Source organism: Artemia sp. Qi Xiang Cuo, chromosome 3, assembly GCF_049724085.1.
Source record: "Artemia sp. Qi Xiang Cuo chromosome 3, ASM4972408v1, whole genome shotgun sequence".
NCBI classification, from domain to species: Eukaryota; Metazoa; Arthropoda; class Branchiopoda; order Anostraca; family Artemiidae; genus Artemia; species Artemia sp. Qi Xiang Cuo.
The window spans coordinates 85,452,192-85,474,278 of NC_142796.1; the positions used below are offsets into that span (position 1 = coordinate 85,452,192).

Genomic DNA, 22,087 nt, shown 5'->3' on the forward strand with positions numbered 1-22,087 from the left:
TTGACATGGAGCCACAAAACTCAAGCTTAACTGTGTCATTATCACCGAGCCGCATAATACGTCATAATAAACGTATTATGTATTTATTATTTTAAACAAGAATGGTTTTTATTATATATGACCAATAAGCTTACCTAAAATGGCAAACATCTGTAAACAAGCTCATGAGATACGTCTTATAAGCTTAGTACGTCAGCATATCATCAGCAGTTTTATTGGTGATACTTCACCAATAAGATAATTGATTTGCCGTCTTGATTTGCCAGGTAAACGATTTGCCGTCTACAGGAAACAGCAAAATGACGAAATGGCAAAACGACGTTTCTGGACAAAACGAAATTATATGACGTTCATTAAGGACGAAATTACACAAACTGTTAAACAAACACAAAATAATTATGTAGCCTTTTATTGCTTTGTACTTGATTACAATATAATACCATAAATTATTTATATATAAAGATCATCACACTGGAGTTTTGAGAATCATGGCACTTGCATAATAAATTTTATATTTAATAGAAATAGGAGAGGTATAGGGTGGTCCACTGCAGCTATTATATTTTCGACAAAGCTTCGTTTAGATGTCCAGGCTCTAATACAACGTTGCTGACACCATTTATCAAAACAGGGTTGCCAAGTTCATCTACTGGTCCTGAAAAATATGACGCGATGAAAAGCATAATTGACTACATTTGTAGAATTCTGGAAAACTAGCGCTTTATTAAAAATGAAATCGGCACAACAAAACACGATTAGGAGCAGAAAATAAGTACCCTGCAGAAAAATAAATATAATTTCTTCCAATTTTTCCGAGAGAAAATTATTTTCTCCAAAATCTTCCCAAAAAACTATAAAGAAAAACGATTTGTATTTCATGATAGCGTCTGCGTATTTACGAACGTTAATTTTCGGTGAGATTTAAGAACAGTTTCTTTCGGGAAGGTTCAAGTAAACCCAAAAGATTTAGGGTCCACTTGAAAGGAAATTACCATATCTAGTGCCTGTTATAAGCAACAAAAATAATATGAAAATAAAACACACAGAAAATAAAGACAAAACCTGCATCTTCATATACAAGATGATATAAAACACGCATCTTTTAAAGAGTTGCTTTTCTGGGTGTGACATCATAGTTAAGTGACTCCGTTGCCCGGCGCCCAGTGATTCATTCTTTACTAGGTTCCCGCTAAGAAAAATCTGAAGGTTTTCTCCTCTATGTAATATATAGACAAGTTGTAATGTAAGTGCAAATTTCGTCTCGTAAGGAACGAACTAGACCCCAGCGCCGCGCCGATGAGGAAAGACCGACGGCGGCAGGGTCAAAAACAGCGCGCCGTTCCACGCCGCCGGTAAGAGGTTGGCGGCGCGCCGACGGTGCGATCAATTTTGACCGCAAAAATTAATGTTTTCATAAGTATTTCTCAAATTACAGCTTAAATTTTCAACAGATTCGAGCCTATTCATGAGTTCAAAACTTCACAAGTCGCTGGCTGGAAACTGGTCTTCTTCGTTATTCATGAAGAGAAGTAGAAATCTGGTAGAAACGAAATGGCTGTGGCGTTGCAGAACCCTTGCATAATAGTTGAAGTATCTATTAGCTATGTATTCTTAACATAAATAATTACCAAAATTAGTAGTTTTTTCATAGAGCATTACTGCATACAAAACCTCAAATACTGTATCACAAAATTCGTCAGTTATCTGGATAAAAACTCTGAATATAAGTCTGAACTTAGAAGCTTAATTTTTTCATAATGCCCTTTGCCTGTATCTGTTTTGTCACCTTTAAAACAGTTGAAATCGGTAAATTTGATATTGATTGTTTTTTTTTTGCTCTTTTGGATTCCTAAGAAGCCTTCTTTGTATTAAAAACTGGTTTTCAATAGTAGTTTAAAAAAAATACATTTAACAGTTTTTTTTGGCTTCTTTATAGAAAATATGTAATGTAGGCTAAGGTTGAACTACTGCTTTTTTATTGCTTATGGCTGCTCTTTTGGATATTATTCATTTTTGGGGGGGGGGGATTCATTCCAAATTATAAAATCGTAAATACCTAATATCAGCTAAATTATAAACTGCATCTAAAAGGAGTAAATTTATCAAATTAAAAAATACATGATGAACACTTCACATGAGAACACTTTAATTACAATGAAACAAAAAACATTTAATGGTTTATTCGGTATGAAGAAAAATGAAGTGTCAGCTATTTTCTTAGATAAAAAATGAAAAAGCTCATCCGTTTTAAATGCAATAAAATTAAATAATATGCAGACTAAAGTAGCTCCAAGAATATGTTGAGATTTTCTTCATAGTTCGTCACTTTTAATCCAAGCAAAATGTTAGGAGACTTAGTGTCAGTTATTGAGTTTAAGCTTTGATTTCCAAATGCTCACAAAATTACCAAATTTAAGAAAGTCGCAACAATAAGTCACCTGTGGTTAAAATACTCAAAAAATCCTCTTTCATCCCCATCCTGAATCAAAGCTTCTGCTACGGTCATATCCATGGAAATCTCCAAAGAATTTCTTTGTAAAATAGCTTTCAAGCGTAGTTAGGGGTATTTAGCCTTTTTTGCTTTTCTTCAAAGCTTTGAAAAAAGTGATATAATATTCCAAATGTTACATTTTTTATATTTGTGCATTTTCTTGGTCATCATTTGTGGGGTGATCGAATTTTTTAAAACACTGTAGATACGTAAGAACGTTGCAACATCTAGTACCCTAAGGTTAGAAGACTGTCAAAGACTCCTCCTTGAACATCTCAAATTGAAAGCTTTTATTATGACCTGGCCTTTTAATGTAACTTGGGCACTGGACCAAGGGCGCCATTGTCACTCGAGTTCAACGTTAGGTGGGGATGTCGATATCGCTTCCTTCACACTAATTCGTTTAAGTCAACTTTTCAACTTTTTGGCATCCCTGCTTTCAATAAAAAAAAAAAAAAATCAAGGTACTATCACTTAAATATAATAACTCCCTATGCCCTCCTCTGGATACCACCTTGATAGGATACCGTCTCAGCTTTATATCACAAAAATAATTTACTTAATAATTAACTAGGTCACTACATGGTTCAAACAAACACGCAAAATAACGTTAAACAGCTCAGTGTTCCTTGAAAAAAAAATTGAGAGTACGAGTAAAGGGGTACAAAAAAACAACAAAAATGTCGAAATTATTCATATATACCTCAAATTATTGGAAAACTAAGTCATAGATTCGCCGTGGCATTCAATAAGATCCACAGAATCTAATTAAAAGGGATCACACACAAAAGCCAAATTAAGCGAGTAGCCTATGAGAAACCGCAAAATACCCAAGACAATGAACAAGTCCTAAAGGGGGGCCCTGGTCTATCAAAATATTTCAATGGTTTCCCAGAGAATTTGATATCATTTTCTTCTGTCTCCACTTTAAATGAAAAAAAAATAATTAACTTTTTGGCATCCCTGCTTTCAATAAAAAAATGAGGTATTATCATTTAAAAATGATAACCCCCCTATCCCCCCCCTATAGGCAATAATTTACAATTTTTTTTATGAATCATATTTTTGGGGTAACTTCCGTTTCAATATTTAATTCCCCAACCTTGTGCATAGCTTAGTTTATAGCTAAATTTTGTTTCAATAGAAGTTTTTTTTTTTGGGGGGGGGGGGGTAATTTTTTTCAGAAAGAAGATTGTATTTTCTTTAATCTATCAGGCGTTCAACGATTGAATATTAAACATCAAGCAAATCTTATCTAAAAACAACAAAAGAAAAAAAAATTCTGCAAATTTACAATTCATCTGTAGAAACAATCTGTCGGCTATAGATTTCAAAATCCAACTGAAGGCTGAAGCTGTATAGTGGTGAATACATTCTATAATTCTATTCAACTTGAAAATAAAATTTTTGACTACGAATGATGTAAGAAATAGCAATTGGGAAACTGCATTCGAAATGATTTAAACTCATTTCATAAAGACGATACTTTTTTTGTCAACATATGAAGAACTGTGCATATTGTAATTGCATCTGTCTGGTTTTTATGCAAAGTAACCAAAGAAACGAAAATTAACGAACAAGAGAGTAGTGAAGAATTATGGTATGCAAAGTAATATTTGGCAGGGAAAGTCACTGGTGATAAATCGCTAGAAGTGGCACCGTGATTGCGTGATCTTCGGGGAACCAAATTTTTTTTTCAGGGTAACGCATAGATTTTCGGGGAAATACCCGAAAATTCGGGGTAGTGCAAGCCCTTCTTGATTTCTAATCAGGAAAATCGAAATACTAAACCACACGAGAAAGAAAAGCTTCGACTTTGAGGTTGACGCAATAAAGAATTGCCGCAATATCATTTAAAGTCAGTCGAACGCCGCCGCCTCGGCCGGTGGCGGCGCACCGGTGGCGTAGTGACACTTCATTGGCGGTCGACCGGGCTTCTCGTCGGCAGCGTTCGGTCGATCCGCCGGCGCGGCGCCGGGGTCTAGAACGAACCACGGCCCATAGTAACCAAAATTAGATAATTCTAAAAAAAAAAACCATATATTTTTAGTACAAATACTGTATTCGCTTAATATTAATTGTAATGAAATTCAAAACTACATGTATTCTATCTAATAGAGTTCTAACATTTTTGGTTTTGTTTAATCATGCGATAATTTTTTTAAACCATTTTTTAAATTATCAACGATTCAATAGACAGCGCTATCATTTTTAAAATAAAGTGTTAGAATCATAGAATAAAAAAAAACAAGAGGCAATATTTTCACTTGTTTTTTGCTATTTATCTTATTTTTACACTTTAATATCAATACAGGTTAACGGCAAATATTGCAGAAATTTGTAAAATCCGGCCTATACTCTCTTTTTTATAGGAGGTTGGAATTAACAATACTAGCCAGGGCCGTATCCAGGATTTTTTTTGGCACGGGGGGGGGGGGTTACACAAGGTTTTTTTTCGGGAGGGGGGGTATACCCAAAAAATCTCAAAAAACGCATAAAAAATTTGTTTATATCCATTTTTGTTAAGTTTTACGAGTCAGACGAACATTTCGAGGGGAATGGGGGGAGTCAAACCCCCTAACCCCCCTGGATACAGTTTTGATACCAGCGCTATTAACAGGTAAATTTAGATTACATTCCCTAGTAATTAGCTATCATCAGGAATAAAAAAAAAATTAAGACAAAATTTTATATGTCATGGCTCATTTTGAGAAGAAAAAGAAGAAAAATCATTATTCATCAATAAGTGTACTACATCTAAGACGTACTTTGAAAGAGACAATATCAACACAAACGGACTATCGATTTTTCAGAGTGTACGTTAAGTGGGAAGAGTGAAAAAATACATTTTTCACCAAATGGTTAACGCGCAAAAATTAGAACCAATAATAGATATTCTTTCAGGTTTATTTCCATACTTTGTTTTATGGACTTGGTCACATTTGCCTATAAGCAGAACAATTACAGGGAGGTCACTTGCAGTCCCCACACTTGACACACCTGCTTTAGGTAACTCAAGGTTAAACAAAAATCGTCCTTTTACCTCATAGAGGGATTTTTTTTGTAATCCTTTTTGAGGGATAAACTGATAAATTGTCTCCTGAGAAATCCCTTCTCAGGAAGGGATATTATCAGGAAGAGATATTATAAATATTCGTCAATTTTTTTTTATATCCGTGAATAAAAATATTTGAGAAAAAGAAAAAAAACACTAATTTTTTTCAGGAAAAGATTGGCGCATAAAAATTAGAATCAACAATGAATCTTCTTTCGAATTATTTCGCCAATTTCCTTCATGGACTTGGTCAACTGAGTCTATGAACGGTAAATTCTAGGCAGGCCACTTACAGCCCACAAATTTAATATACCAGTTTTAGGTTAAATAACAATTACCTTCAAGCTTATGGCAAAAATGCTTGGTGATCTCCCATTCTTCTTTGAGAGATAAATTATACATCGAGTACTTAGGATTGTCGGTTACGTCTTCAACAATGTCCAAAAATTCAGGCAGCCTCTTCATCAGTTGTTTGCCCTCTATTGTTGTGTAGGTCTCAAGAAGAAGTAGCCCTTTACATCTTTAAACATATAAACCATAAATATATATATAAATATACATGAATAAATATATAAATTATGAATAGAAAACACATTATACACAAATGCGGTATCACTAAAACAGTTTTTACTAATTAGCTTTAGACAAAATACGCGTCATTTCCCAATTATCCCAGATGACTACCCAAGGGCTTATCTAGGGTGGTAGGGTTTGAACTTCTTTCCCCCAAATTTTGCCTGACTCATAAAACTGTGACAAAACAATTTCCGATACATTAGAAAAATATTATATCCCCTCCCACCCCAACAAAAGTCATGGATGTGCCCTTCCTACAGACAAAAAAAAACTCTTTATTTTTGGTAACCGACAAGTTGGTGCCCGTCTGTCTTCATTTTCAACGAAAAAGGCTTTTGTGAATGTTACCTGTAAAAAGCGAGCTTATTCAGAACATTTAGTCTTTACAAAACAAATTTCAGGAAGTTAAATATAATTTAATAAATAATCTGAATTTTTTATGGTTACTTATTAGTTTTAATCCAATGATCGTTTGACAATTGGTCTTTACAAAACAAATTTCAGGAAGTTAAATATAATTTAATAAATAATCAAAAATTTTTATGATTACTTATTAGTTTTAATCCTACGATCGTTTGACAAATATTGATAAAATTTTGTATCAATATTGCAATTTTTGAGGAAGTGCAATTTTTAGGAGGATTCTTTCAATCCTCCTAGGCTTTCAAAAAGATCTAAAGCGTTTGCCGGTTTCTGTGAAAGAAGCGACACATATGCACGAGCTATCAAAGCTTGACTCTTCAGCTCTATAACATCGATACCAGCTTTATTGAAGTATGTCGGGATCTTTAGAAGTAAATCTGTGCTCATGAAGTCTTCGGATTTAGGGTTAAAGCATCGTGTGGCTTATAGTACTGGCAGATGAACAGAAAAACGCTTTTCAAACTCATTTACCACTCTTTCGAAAACCTCGTAGAACTCTCTTCGCATTTTCTCTGTTTCCGTACTATAGCGGCTATTACGATGTCCTAAGACAATAGCATTTTATAGGCAACTGATGTACACATGAAAGCACGGTTCCTTATTCGACGAAAGTAATAAGACACTAAATCACAGTAGAGAGAATATACAGTATCGATAAAGGCTATACTCTCCATTAAAAAAAAAAAAAAGTGAAACACATTTAAAACCACACAGGATTCGTACTCTACCTTCGCGCATGCGTGATTCTGATATACATACCACGGTATGCCTATGGAAAAACCTGTTTTTTGCCAGGCAGCAACTGAACTGAGCTTGTGACGTATTTGCTCAGACCCTATAACGCGTGGTATGAAATGTGTACCATATTTAGAAAAATAAGACGCTAAAGTATGCAGTACACTAAACACAAAATGAGAAACCACACTCAAGACCCTAGTCTGGATACCCCCTTTTCCCGGATGTTGCAAATGGCTTTACAGGCTGACCGGGTGCATTAATAAGTGGAGACTGTATAATGTGACACGCCGGATCTGACGAAACCATGCCAAAGGATTTATTCTTCAAATGGGTGACCTCGCTGCAAATCTTTGAGTGTCTTCAATTTGCTGTTTTCTAATGACTTGGTTTTTGGCTTTTCAGGAATAAATCGAAAACAGCAAAAAATGGAAAAAGAAGAGTAAACTAAGAGTTTCAGAGTTGAAAATTGGGCCCCTCAAAAAATCAGGAGGGGGCGTGGCCCTCCATATAACACTAACTAACGTATTCGAGAATGGAAGTTATGTAAAAGTGACGAGGATAAGGGACAGTAAGGATGGTAGTGATGACCGCCTTCTCACGATGTCTCTGAGAGTAATAGGCACAAATATGGGCTTAAAACTGCTAATTTTAGTCACCGTCCAATCACTGATCACCCTTATCATCAGATAGGGTATTTTGAGAATATGCTGCCATGTTGGATGGGCTGAAGTCCGTAAAGGCTGCCAAAATCATGCCAAGGGGTCAATCCCCTGAACATATAAAGCACCAACCATGGCGTAAGAAAAGATCCTTTGAGGAGCAATCTGGGGTAGGAGAAAGAAGTTATTTTGCTAGTACTGGCTCTGAGGATTAGGTGCTGCTTGTCACTGATGGCTGGCGGGAGACCCTCCCATCTCTTTTGATGAACGAGTACTGCCTGTCCAAACGAGCTTGGAGCTTGAAGTTGAACTCTTTGGATAGGCGGGTGGGATAATGGTGGACACTCGGACATTACCAATGAAGAATCAAATTGGGAAAAAGAGGCAGACAAGCCCTATTTCAAAACACTACGCCCGAGGGGGGTGGGGGAGCACCAATAGCCTAGCTCCTATCAGCAGATTTCATGGAAATTAATTATTATTAAGGACAAAAAAACTCAGAAAAAAATATAATGATAAACAAACAGGAGAATATAAAAAATAAATTAGAAATATAAAGAATAAAAAAGGCTTGGCCTTTAGCTGAACTATTTTCAATCGATCAAAACACACAAAAATCTAATAGGAATAAACAGTAGATTCAAAACTTGAATAAAGTCAAATATTCTTTGATATTTTCATTTTTAAAGATGGGTCAAAGAAGTAACGTAAAACAATCAGGGCCATCAAACGAGGGGGGGGGGGGCAACAATCGCGCCCTCCCCTTAGATTTTGACCAAAACTTAAATGATTTAGCACCCATTTCAGACTAAACCACCGTAAATCGTACCATGTCCATATTGTCAAAATACACGTGAAAATATAAGCATGTCAATATTGACAACACGCTCGTAAAACCAATGTTAGCTTTATTACAAATAGATCAGAGTCGTGTCAGGAATACGGCCATGTCTGAGATGCGATTATTTACTATGATTATTTAAATCTAAGGCATAATGATAAGGAGTTGGAGGGTGAAACCACGTATCGAGAAATAAAACATTTGTGAAAAACACTCAATAGAGCTATATAATGTCATAATTTCCAAGCAACAATAACTCTAAAAAAATAATAAAATAAAAACAATTAATAAAAAAGACAAACAACTCAATAAATAAATACAAAAAAGATCACATATTCTTTTCCAAAACATCATTATAAATTTTTTGCCATCCAACCATGTAACACATAGAAACAAAAACTTTTTTTTTCGTATGCTGATCAACGGTCTGCATAGCGCAGGTACCCATCTCCTGATTCTGTGCTTTCAGTCGATAGTGGCAATCCGTAGTTGGGGGCAAGTTCCCCGATGCTTCCTGTGTTTTCTCCCCAGATTTCTCCGGATACCCATTTTGAGCTGGGTCGACTGTGGCTCAGCTGATAGAGTCACACCGCTGGCCCCTGTCCCAAACCAAATAGTCAGTGATACCAGGACTCAAACACTTGCCCTTGGGGACACAGAGTTTCAAATCTAGCGTGCAGACCCCCCGGATGGTAGAAGCTCCAAAAGTAAAACCAAAAAAGAAAACATTAAAATAAAACATACCTCGGATGACATGGTTCTCTGTAAATATCCAACTGGAAATACTGATTATTATACAGAAAACAACGGCGCGTTTTGTTTATCGTGAAATGTTTGTCATCTTTTTGCCCCAAAAGGAGGTTATAGTCACGCTGAGTGACCTGGGTTTTCACTTCAACTTGTTGCCCATTGATTTTGGGTCGACGGACTGTGTAAGTATAACTCCAATGTCCTACAAAATAACTTTATTCATTTATTTAGATAGGAAATGAACGCTTAAATTATGCTTTTTTTACAATCGATAGAAAACATAAAAAGGGTAAATTATTAAACACATTAACGATATAGGGCACCAAGGAGCTTGGATATCTACTTGTACGGCACTGACGAATCGTAGTTCATTCTGATGCCCTTTGCACATTAAAAGCACTCCTTCTTCCCCAATCCCTGATAAATCCCCAACGAAGAGTGCTTATACTATTTTTGAGAGTATTGCCAGTTGATTTGGTCCTTCCTGTTCATTGCCTCATTTTTAACCATTAAATTAAAGACTGCTCTTTATTTAACCATTTGCTTTAAAAACCTTGAATTAACCATTGGCGCTTGATTCTATTAATATTTTGCTAATTTCTTTTGTTAGAATACGTACAGTTTAAGAAGACATTCAGCAAAATTGCCTTGCCCTAGAATTCATACTTAAGGATCTAGATTTTCTCCAAAAAATTCAAAAATAAAGTTTTGGAACATTTATGAAAGTTACAAGGATTCGCGATATTCTCGTATTTCGCTTTCTAAAATAATTTAAAACTATATCTAATTCATAATTATTAAACATAAATATTAATATGAAATCATCGTTGCCGGTGCTGACGTTTATCAATATTTGATTTGGAGTGGGGGTTGTGAGTTGAACGCGGTGTCCTATTATCCTGAGTATTTTTTATTTTTATTTATTATATCTTTTTATTTATTATAACTTACTTTGTGGGCAGCTTCTGTAAATATTTTCTTTTCCGTTGAATTATGTAGTATAGTGTTACTCCCGCCATTTACCCGTGCCTCAGCCATTTAAACATTTGCCTCTCAATTACTTGGACTATCTGTCTTGGCTTGTCTCTTTCTACAATTAATTTTAAAAACTTTTTGCACAAAATAAGTTTTTCAAAGAAAAGTAAAGAATTCTATTTAACAAAAAATGAGCAAAAATAAAATAAAAAAATCTACCAAGCATGAAACTACCACAAATCAGCATCGATAAATAAATGAAACACAAATCGAACAGAAATTACAATAATTAACCAAGTCAAACTCAAAACGAGCAGAAATTAACATAAGTTGGGCGCAGAACCCCTATGCCTTCCCAAGGCCAGAACATAATTTGCACTTTACTGAAAAAATATAAATGTTTTACTTTTACAACTTTAATAAATAAAATAATATTAACATCTTAATTACTAAATTTCAGTATATGTATATTAAACTGACAATGCACATTCATTGTGGCACCTTCTGTAAAAATTTTCCATATAAAGTGCTCTACTCTAAATGAAAAAAAAAATAATAAATAGTACATTTTGGCAACATCGTTTTTATATGCCCTCTGGGCATAATTTTATACACTAACCACGAGAGTTGTGGGGCAGTGTCCTCCTCAAAAACATACTTTCTATTTGGAAATCAACTAAGCTGAACAAAAGGGCTGTCTCAAAACTTGGATTGGATGTGTTTGAGGAAATGATGGGCGAGGGGCTAGTTGCCCTCCAATCACTTTCGACTATTAAAAAGGGCACTAGCCCTTTGAATTTCTAATCGAATGAGCCTTTTTTGATGTTTCTACGACAACGCCTTCTGTAAAAACCTTATATGTCCCCAGGGCATAACTTAAAACCCTTGTCCTGAGGGTTGTGGGGGAGTGTCCTCCTCAAAAACATATTTTCTATGTGGAAATCAACTACGCTGAACAAAATGGCTATCTCAAAATTTTGATTGGATGTGTTTGGGAGAATAATGGGCGTTGGGGGGGGCAGTTGCCCTCCAATCACTTTCGACTGTGAAAAAGGGTACTAGCCCTTCGAATTTCCAATCGAATGAGCTTGTTTTGAAGTTTCTACGACAACACCTTACATAAAAACCTTATATGCCCCCCAGGGCATAACTTAAAACCCTTGCCCTGAGGGTTGTGGAGGTGTTTCCTCCTCAAAAACCTATTTTCTATCTGGAAATCAACTACGCTGAACAAAATGGCTACCTTAAACTTTTGATTGGATGTGTTTGGGGGAATGATGGTCGTGGGGAGTTGGCTAGTTGCCCTCCAATCACTTTCGACTATTAAAAAGGGCAATAGAACTCTCAATTTTCAATCGAATGAGCCCCTTTTGAAGTTTCTACGACGACTCCTTCCATATGAAGTGCCCTGCTCAAAAGCAAAAAAATAATAAATAGTACATTGTGCTAATATTGTTCTTATATGCCGTCAGGACAAAACTTAAAACCATTGCCCTGAGGGTTGTGGATAATTCACCTCCTCAAAGATAAATTTTCTCTCTGGAAATCAACTACGGTTAACAAAATCGCTATTTCAACATTTTAATTGGATGTGTTTGGGGGAATGATGGGCGTGGGGGGGGGGGCTAATTGCCCTCCAATAACTCTCGACTTTTAAAAAGGGCAGTAGCAACTCCCATTTTCAATCGAATGAGTCCATTTCGAACTTTTTACGACAATTCCTTTGATACGAAGTGCCCGGATGGAGAAAAAAAACACATTGTGCCCACATTGTTCTTTACTTAGGCAGCGCTACTGCGCTGCCTATGATTAACCATGTCTTGATGCAACCTACTGCAAAATACTTGATAACTTCAATTCAATCCAAAGTTCCAATTCCTCTTTAATCTTTCCTTACGACATCCTCCACCCCATTCGGAGACGACCTGCTTTTCAGTTGATCCTGGATGGTTGGTCGACAAGGATGATTTTTGTCAATCTGTCACCTTCATTCGCAGAACGTGTCCTAACCATTTCAACCTTTCCCTCATTATAGCCCGAGAGAGCGGGATTGAAGCCCAAAACAATCCGACGACAATTTCTCTGGGAAACTTCATGAAAATTCTCCTCCGTCTTTCGGAGCACCCCCGGTTCTGAACAAATACTTGACCATTGTCATCACTGTAGCTTCCAATATTCTAATCTTGGTTCCCAGATTTATCTGCCTACACTTCCAAACTTTTTTCAACTGAGAAAAACCCATCCTGGGCCTTCGCTGTTCTACTTTTAACACGTTCACTGCACCCACCGTCTTCACCAATAACACTACCTAGGTAAGTGAAGCTGTCCACTTGATCGATCTTCTCGTTACCCAACATCACCTCTTCACTTTCACTTATTCTCAGTCTTAACGACTTAGACTTCTTAACATTAATTCGCAACCCTCCTTGCTTATTCTATGGAGGAGAGTTTTTAAACTTGCACATCCTTTGGAGAAGTCATCTTATTCTCATCATGAGGCATATATGTATTAATTAGAACAGTTTTGCTGAGTCTTATAGCTAGAAAATGCTCGTCCGAAAAATAACATGACGGAAACAAAAAGCTGAGAGAGAGAGAGGGGGAGAGAGAAAGAGGGGGGAGAGAGAGGTGGGGAGAGGGAGAGACCTTTGTAGAAAGAATGGAGTAAGCCACAGCGGGTAGAATGGGAAACTCGGTGGGGGACTTCATAATACAAATGAGAGTCGATACATCCTCGTAGTCCAAATTTTTGCTAAGGTCAAAAATATCCTCTACATTATTTGTAAAAACATTCGCGCCTATTCGTCGTGGGAAATTATCGTTAAGCGCAACCTTCGCCCAAAGTTAATTTTTCGCATTAGAAATTACACCACAATCAAAAAGTCTATTGTCTTTTGAATAATAATGTCGTCTTGTATTCCTTCTTTCCAGTTATTCTGCGGAAAGTTCATTACAGGGCAGTGCATATATTCGTAATTGCCCGTAGCTTATTTTCAGTAAAGTGTAAATGATCCAATTGGCTTATATAGGTGTAAATGGTGTATTTGCAGTTGGAAGCAGGGTTGCCAACCTGCACACTGAGATTAGGCTTAAATTAACACTTATTGAAACTAGTTTGAATTGTAAGGAAATCAAAGTCCAGAGACGGTCAATCCAACGAGAAACTCATATATAATCCAAAATTCTCGTTTATAGAACTATCACTAATTGATGTTTTGAAATAAAACAACAATTTCAATACCATTCTATAGTTGGGATTCAGCAAATTGAAATTTTGAAATTTGTTCTGCAATTTTTCTTTCTGATTAAAAGTTATGCTGTAACTCTCCCAAAAGAGGTGAACTTTTCCATTTTTTAAAGAAGTTTCCTTTCCCCCTCCCCTGTTTTCCTCTTAAAATCATTTTCCTGCTTTCCCCCTTTTCTATTTATTTTCTTACCAGACTTTTCTATTTTTTTAAGGAACTTAGGATCATTCTACAAAGAGAAGTCTAAGAAACATCATAATTCAGGCTGAGTGAATAGATGGGTCTGAAACTGACCAAATCAATCAAGGGTATTGTCCTTTTGGTGCAAGTTACAGCTGGTGCAAGTCACGCCATTTTTACAATTTGCAAATTCACATTTTGGTGCGACTTGCACATTTTGGTGCAAGTCGCAAAATCGCATGATACACCCGGAACAAAGTGCGTAATATGAACAAATTTAACACCAGTGTTTTCCCGAAAACTTTACTACAAAAATAAATCTGTGGGTATACAGCTCTGTAGAATATATCTTTGGGTGGAATAATTATCCAGGGAAAAAATTTTCCCAGAAGATGTTATTTTACAGCCCATATTAAGGAATATAATCGATCTCGACTGAAACTCGACCAAAGGATAAGTGAGCCATCACTTTTATTAATAAGTCACGAGTCTGGCAAGCGATAGGTCAACCTGGAGTCACCTAGTCTCACCGTTTTCTGCGCCGAAGACTTGGCAAGAGCCGCAAAGCTTTAAGTTTACCGAAATTTATTAAATTTATTTTACAAATTAAATTATTAATTATATAAATCAAATAGGTTATTTTATAAATCAAATTCATTTAAATTTATTGAAAGAAAAAAAAACTTCGAATAAGTTTTAAAGAATAAAATGATAACAGAAAAAAATTTCAATAAAAAGCCTTTATCTTTATTTTAGAAATAGATGTACAAGGTAAATTCAATGCTTTCGCCATGATTTTGATTCAGGAGGGGGGGGGGTGTCAACTACAGACAGAGGTTTTTTTTCGTACATGAGGGTCAATCTTTCCAGACTTGAAAACATTAAAGTTTCGCACAACACAAAAGCAGTATTACTGTAATATTAAAAACAGAACTATCAAACAAATTACCAAATAACTTCAAACATTATTTAAAAAACCTTAAAATTTAACCCGAAATTTAATTTTATTGAAACTAAACTCACATCAAACCTAATCATACGTAAGAAACGGTCATAGGAATGACTTAGAACGTTAGAACAGAAAATCTCTCGAAACTTAAAGCAATAGAAGTAAAATTCAAATTCATACTTAACCTAAATGCATCTAAAAACAGGACACAGATAACGTACAACGTTATTCGAGAAATCTCTCAACACTTCATTTTAATAAAAGTGCAATTTAAATCCACAGTCAACCTAAGTTTATCTTAAAAAAAAAGGGCACAGATAACGTAGAACGTTATTCGAGAAATCTCTCAAAACTTCATTTCAATAGAAGTAAAATTTAAATCCACAGTCAACCTAAGTTTATCTAAGAAAAGGTCACAGATAACGTAGAATGGTATTTAAGAAACGTCTCAAAACTTAATTTTAATAGATGTCCAATTTAAATTCACACTTAACTTAAGTTTACCTAAGAAATGGTTGCACGGATAACGTAGAACGTTATTCAAGAAACCTCACAAAACTTAATTTTAATTGCAGTACAATTTAAATTCACAGTCAACCTATTTTCATCTAAGAAAAGATTGCAGATAACGTAGAACGTTATTAAAGAAACGTCTAAAACTTCATTTTAATAGAAGTAAAATTTAAATTCACAGTCAACCGAAGTTTATCGAAGAAACGGTCACAGATAACGTAGAATGTTATTCAAGAAACGTCTCAAAACCTAATTTTAATAGAAGTGCGATTTAAATTCACACTTAATTTAAAACGGTCATACAGATAACGTAGAACGTTTTTCAAGACACCAACTTAATTTCAATTGAAGCACAATTTAAATTCACAGTCAACCCAATTTTTTCTAAGAAAAGGTCACAGATAGCGTAGAACGTTATTGAGAAACGTCTCGAAACTTAATTTTAATAGATGTGCAATTTAAATTCATGCTTAACCTAAGTTTATACAAGAAACGGTGGCACAGATAACGTAGAACGTTATTAAAGAAATTTCTCAAAACTTAATTCTAATAGAAATGAAATTTAAATTTACACCTAGCCTAAAATACCTAAAAAGTTACAGATAACGCAAATCGTTATTCGAACAACGTCCCACTTAGATTCAATAGAAGTAAAACTGAAATTCAACGACCTCCCATAAATTACTCAATTGCTCACCATTTTGGCCTCTTCTTCGTAATCTAGGCTGAGTATTTCTTACAGAAGCTTTAAGATATTCGTGAACGACTTCGAAATCTTGAAATTTAGGAAATTTGGAGTCATCGGGCAGACTCCGAACAAGAAACTTCACTTTTTTTGCTCCAATGGCCAAGCGGTCACCCGTATCAATACCCATCTTTTGGCATACACTCTATAAAGCAAAAGAACGCATTAAGACGTGTAAGCAGTCAATTTTCTAAGCATAACAAAGAACAGTAAACCCCAATGATAAAGCTGAACAAACTTCACTAAAACAAAATAGAGCAAAATAAGCAGACTCTGAGATATTGTAACACAGTATGGAACTTTAAAGCGGGTGTGTTCTTATAAGTACCTGGGGGTTTATATTGATGAAGTTTTATCATTCAAGCACCATGTACAGTATGTTGCTTGTTGCACCAAGTGCGGAGACACAGTAAAACTGTGTCTCATAACCTAGGTATAATGAGAAAACTTAAGCATTTTTTTCCTCCTTTTGTTATGCGTCTTCTTTATTTTTCCCTTATCCATCCATATATATCGTTTGCACATTTCCTTCTATTGTTCAGCAAGTACGAGTTCTGCAAAACAATGCTGTTCGGCTGTTAGATGGCCTACAACCCCGGGATTCTGTACGAAACGCGTATGAGCGCGTAAAGATACTGCCAGTTTCCGGACTACGGGAGTTGTATACACTTCTATTCATTTTTAGGATTCAAAAGGGTATAAACCTCCCGTGTTTTGATAACTTAGCAAACCTGAGATCTTCCTTCCATGATTATGATACTAGGCCATCTGTAGATATTAATATTCCGCTGGTTGTTTCGGTCCGATCGATGTTTTCTTTGCTTCATAGCGAGATCAGAAGTTGGAACCATCTTGATCAAAATATAAAAAATATAGGTGATATTTCTTCGTTTAAGATCGTAATTAAAGGGATGCTTTAAAGATATTGGTAATTATATATGGCTCCTGGGATTGATGATTATGATTATGATATTAAATTTAATGAAAATGTTAAGGTGTAAGGTTTGAGGTGCTGTTTGGGGACTGTGATATAGAAGGTTGCTTTTTTTTATTATTGTTTTGTTATTTAGTGTATTTTTGCCACCCTCTTGGACAGGTTTTTACTTCTTGGGGTGGCCGCTAAACTGATGTTAAATTGTTTGTTTGTTTAGAATAAATCTCTCTCTCTCTGAGTGAGGGTGAATCAAAGCTGAAAGATTTGGCTTTCCTTTGAAGGTTTCAAAGGAAAGTCTGTCGGAATCAACAGAGTTTTAATGTCAGGATTCTTACGGACGGCATGCGTTCGTACTCAAATCTAAAAAACTAGATCTACAGATTCTTAATTCTAACAGACGAAAAACGCTGTCAAATTTAATTCATCAATTTTGCTTATTTATTTTCACGGTTCCACACGGCAACACTGGCGGAAATGTGATGTTGCCCAAAAATTTTACAATTTGGAACCAACCAAAAGAAAAAACTAGAGAATCAGGGTTTTCATGTATGAATAGACCTGAGGTGGGTTCAGTGGATTTTTTATTTTTATTTGTTTCGATTACCTTGGTTATTTCAATGACCATTATTGTTTTTCAACATTTTGTTTATGTAAAAAAAAGGTTTAAAAAAAGCGAATAGCCTTACAGATATCATTTTTTGACCTTCGAAAGACTACTATTAATATAAAAATTAATTTTAATATCTCTCAGCTTATCAGGCTCAATATTTTATCCATTTGGTATATGACAAATAACTTAATAGAGGCTGTTAAGCCTTAATGATGTTCTTAAACCCCTCAAAAAACTTAAAACCCTATAAATTTTGTTGTAATGTTGTCTATTTCGTAAAAAAAAAAACTTACAGAGATCATTCTTCTGAGTTTGGTGTCAAATTCTGTTGAATTGTCAATAACATCGAAATATGGATGTCCAATCCATGCTTCGGCTGCTCTATCATCTAGCATTTGTGCAGCTGGCAAGGATTCACTACGAGCCAAATGGTCCTAAACAAAACTAACTATATATGTACATATATATATATATATATATATATATATATATATATATATATATATATATATATATATATATATATATATATATATATATATATATTATATTGATTTTGTATCGTGGATTTTGAATTAAAATCAAGTAGTTGCGGGCATCAAGCCATGGCTAATTGTAGAAAAAGCCAAGACAGATAGTCTGAGTGATTGAGAGGCAAATCTGGGAAAAGCCCTTTTTCGGATTGTATAAAAATGATTTCATTTCATTTGTTGATATAACTAAGTTGATTTGGGATCAAAATCTTGTTGATTCTTATAGGGTCTCTGTAGATTCTGAAGTTTCGAAATTTATTATACCAGATTATTCCAGTCTTAAACCTGCAGAGTCTACATTATTAGATATAGATTGTACATTTCACCAGCTTGTCCATTGCCTTGAACTTAGTGCAGATCTAGTTTTTGAGAAGAAAAGATATAAAGTAGGAACTGAGATACCTTGTTGGTCTAATAACGCAGATTTGGTAGCGGCGAACAATTTAGCTAAGCTTAATTATCTCCGTTGGCGAGACATTGGTAAGCCCTCAGATCACTCTGCGTTTTTTGAGATGAAAGCAAGTAAGGCGGCGTTTCAAAGAGAATTCCGGCGGCATAAAAATAATCTGATAAAAGTTGCTTCAGAAAAAGTTGATGATGATCAGCAGTCATTGTGGAGAACTTTAAAAAATGGAAAAAGAGCAGGTTCAAATAAATTCTCTCATAAAGCCCCAACAGAGAAAATGTGGGTGGACCATTTTTCGAATGTAATGTCTTTATGTAATGATAATCCTGAAGAGGTCCTAGAGCTTGATGAACTTCTGTCACATCAAGATCCTCAGTTTTTTCTTGCTAGTTATGATCTGAGTGTAGCTATGAAGAGTCTTAAAAATAAAAGTGCTCCGGACCATGATGGAATTTTTTCCAATCATCTGAAACTTGCCCCGGCTTCATTTTTTGCCAAGGTTTTGTGTTTTTTTTAATCTGATTCTTTTGACTGGGCAAGTGCCAACATCTTTTGAAACAAGGATTATCACGCCGGTTCCAAAGCATGGATAAAGCAAGTACCAGACATGCGATTCTTTTCGGCCTATTACTAAGGGCTCTCAATTAAGTAAGATGTTTGAATTAGTGTTAAATCTCTTTTTGTTTCGCTTGATTTCGGTTCGAATCAATTGGGGTTCACTAGGGGTACCGGTTGTGATCACGCACATACTACTTTTTTCAAATTTTAAATTCTTCATGGCTTAAAGGAAACCTCTTATATGGTTTATTAATAGATATTAAAGGAGCTTACGATAATCTTTCTCATGCATCTGCTCTACTTAGCTTACTAAAATATGGTTTACCACATAACCTGGTCAATGTTTTTCGTTCGTGGGATTCTGGACAAAGTTCACATTTCTTCGGTATCTATAATTTCTGCTTATGAAGTAGTAGTTAGGAGGGGGGTTAGACAGGGGGGGGGGGGGTATTATCGTTGTCTATTTTCAATTTGTGTCTAAAAGATTGTTTTGCTTTGCTTCATTGAAAACCTCTCTGATTTACTTGAAAACCTCTCTGATTTACTTGAAAACCTCTCTGATAGCAGTTGAAATTAGTTATTTGGCTTATGCTGACGACATTATTTTACTTAGTCGGTCAATGACTGTGCTGATTGAAAATTTTAAGATTTTAGCGAATGAGTTGAACAAAAAAGGACTAGAAATTAACCTCGTGAAATGCCAGTATTTTGTGATTAATGACCCTCTTGGCTCTCCTCCTCTTTATTGTATTTGTGAGTATTTTGTGATTAATGGCCCTCTTGGCTCTCCTACTCTTTATTGTATTTGTGAGTATTTTGTGATTAATGGCCCTCTTGGCTCTCCTCCTCTTTATTGTATTTGTGAGTATTTTGTGATTAATGGCCCTCTTGGCTCTCCTCCTCTTTATTGTATTTGTGAGTATTTTGTGATTAATGGCCCTCTTGGCTCTCCTCCTCTTTATTGTATTTGTGAGTATTTTGTGATTAATGACCCTCTTGGCTCTCCTCCTCTTTATTGTATTTGTGAGTATTTTGTGATTAATGTCCCTCTTGGCTCTCCTCCTCTTTATTGTATTTGTGAGTATTTTGTGATTAATGGCCCTCTTGGCTCTCCTCCTCTTTATTGTATTTGTGAGTATTTTGTGATTAATGGCCCTCTTGGCTCTCCTCCTCTTTATTGTATTTGTGAGTATTTTGTGATTAATGGCCCTCTTGGCTCTCCTCCTCTTTATTGTATTTGTGAGTATTTTGTGATTAATGACCCTCTTGGCTCTCCTCCTCTTTATTGTATTTGTGAGTATTTTGTGATTAATGGCCCTCTTGGCTCTCCTCCTCTTTATTGTATTTGTGAGTATTTTGTGATTAATGGCCCTGATGGCTCTCTCCATCTCGATAAAGGTAATGATCAGACTTTTCATCCTTTTAACTTGGTGGTATACCTTGATATCCCATATTTTTTTGTAAAAGGACTATCACCTCTTTTAATAGTTACCCACTGGAAGTTAAGATAAGAAAGACGTTTGGTTTCCTTATTCATCTGCAGGGTAATATGAGACGGAATATATTAGTTAGACTGTACCAGTCAATGGTTCTACCTTTGATTAGTTTTCCAGCGGTTTCTTCTTCTTCTAATTCACAGCAGGCGGGCTATTCAGTTGATACTATTTAGCCCTTTTCCTTTTGCTTCACTCTGTGGGCTACAGAGCTACTGGCTTGGTTGTCTCTTATTTATTAGATATTCTCAGATATCTTTCAGTAGGATAGTATATCCCAGAGACTTAATTTGTTGATTTTGGTTTAAATGAGTTTCCTGGAGGCAAGCAATATTAATGGAATTATTATTCATAAAAGACATAAGTTCATTTAGCTTATTTTCTGTGAGTGATCTTATGTTCCACTGGAGTATTGATATGTGTTGTGTAGTTGATTTATTTTTCATATGACTGTCTATCAATGTTCAGCTTTGTTAAAAGTAAAGCAAGAACTTTTTTTGCTTGAATGGGCATATCATCAGGGATGTAGATTTTTGCCAATTCTGCAATGATTTTTGTTTGCTTTAGTTGATGCATGTTCATGGCCTGAACTGCATTACAGTTTAGAATGAATAAGTATATATTTGAGAATTACATGGTAGTTTGTGCATCCTGTTTATCGACTAAGGGATTAATTCCTGGTAGGGTTTCTGGTGTGTTTCTTCTTGGGAGGGGGGGGGGGCAGGCTTACCTCATATATCTGCGCAGGGAGGCTGGTTGAATTTGTGATTCCTTCTGATAGGGATTTGAGGTAGGGGGCTTGGAAGATGGTGTTTTATATGGGGTACTTGATGCATTGGGAGGGTTTGACTTAGGGGTTTTAGTTGGTTACATTACAGGCTTTATTTGGTATTATTGGGCAGCATTTGCTTCCATTGCTGCAAAGGGGTATGGGATGGCCTTCTCTGTTACTATTTGGAGTGTTAGAGCTCTTTTCTTATATGCAGGGCATAGTGATTTATTTGTAGATTCATGTGTGCCTTTGCAATTGATACATGTAGACTGAGTGTTGTTGCAAGTTGTAAACTCTTTAGGATGGTATGCTTTATAATTACTACACTCTAGGAGAATTTCATTGCATTTGTTTGTTGTGTGTCCCAGTTTGAGACACTTCTGACACTGGATAGGCTTAGGTTTGTATTCCTTGTGTGGTTTGACTTGCCCAAATAGGAATAACTTTTCTGGAATGTTAATTTTTTCCTTCAGTGTAAATAAGAAGGATCTACTTGTTTTTAGGCCATTAGAGGTAGGTTTGCGAAGTTGGGTAACATCTTCAACTGGGATTGTGTTGCCAGCCCTATCGGAGAGCCCTTCTTTTAACTCCTGAATGGATATATCTGGGGGAACATTATAAACTACTATTTTTGTTGGTGA

General features: G+C 35.5%; 1 protein-coding gene across 4 annotated transcripts in view; it reads right to left on the reverse strand.

Annotated features, from left to right (window-relative positions):
- Positions 1-393: 393 nt before the first annotated feature.
- Positions 394-22,087, reverse strand: part of Ttd14 (TRPL translocation defect 14) — a 106,144-nt gene continuing 84,450 nt past the window's right edge. For 3 of the 4 annotated variants that reach the window (XM_089087198.1, XM_089087194.1, XM_089087197.1), the window contains 5 exons: positions 17,978-18,118; positions 16,093-16,285; positions 9,528-9,735; positions 5,885-6,066; positions 394-655 (listed from right to left, as the gene is read on the reverse strand). In XM_089087198.1, the coding sequence (XP_088943324.1) occupies positions 558-655; positions 5,885-6,066; positions 9,528-9,735; positions 16,093-16,285; positions 17,978-18,118 (822 nt within the window). In that variant the 3' untranslated portion in view covers positions 394-557. The remainder of the gene's footprint in view (positions 656-5,884; positions 6,067-9,527; positions 9,736-16,092; positions 16,286-17,977; positions 18,119-22,087) is intronic. The other variant, XM_089087195.1, reaches the window with a different exon arrangement.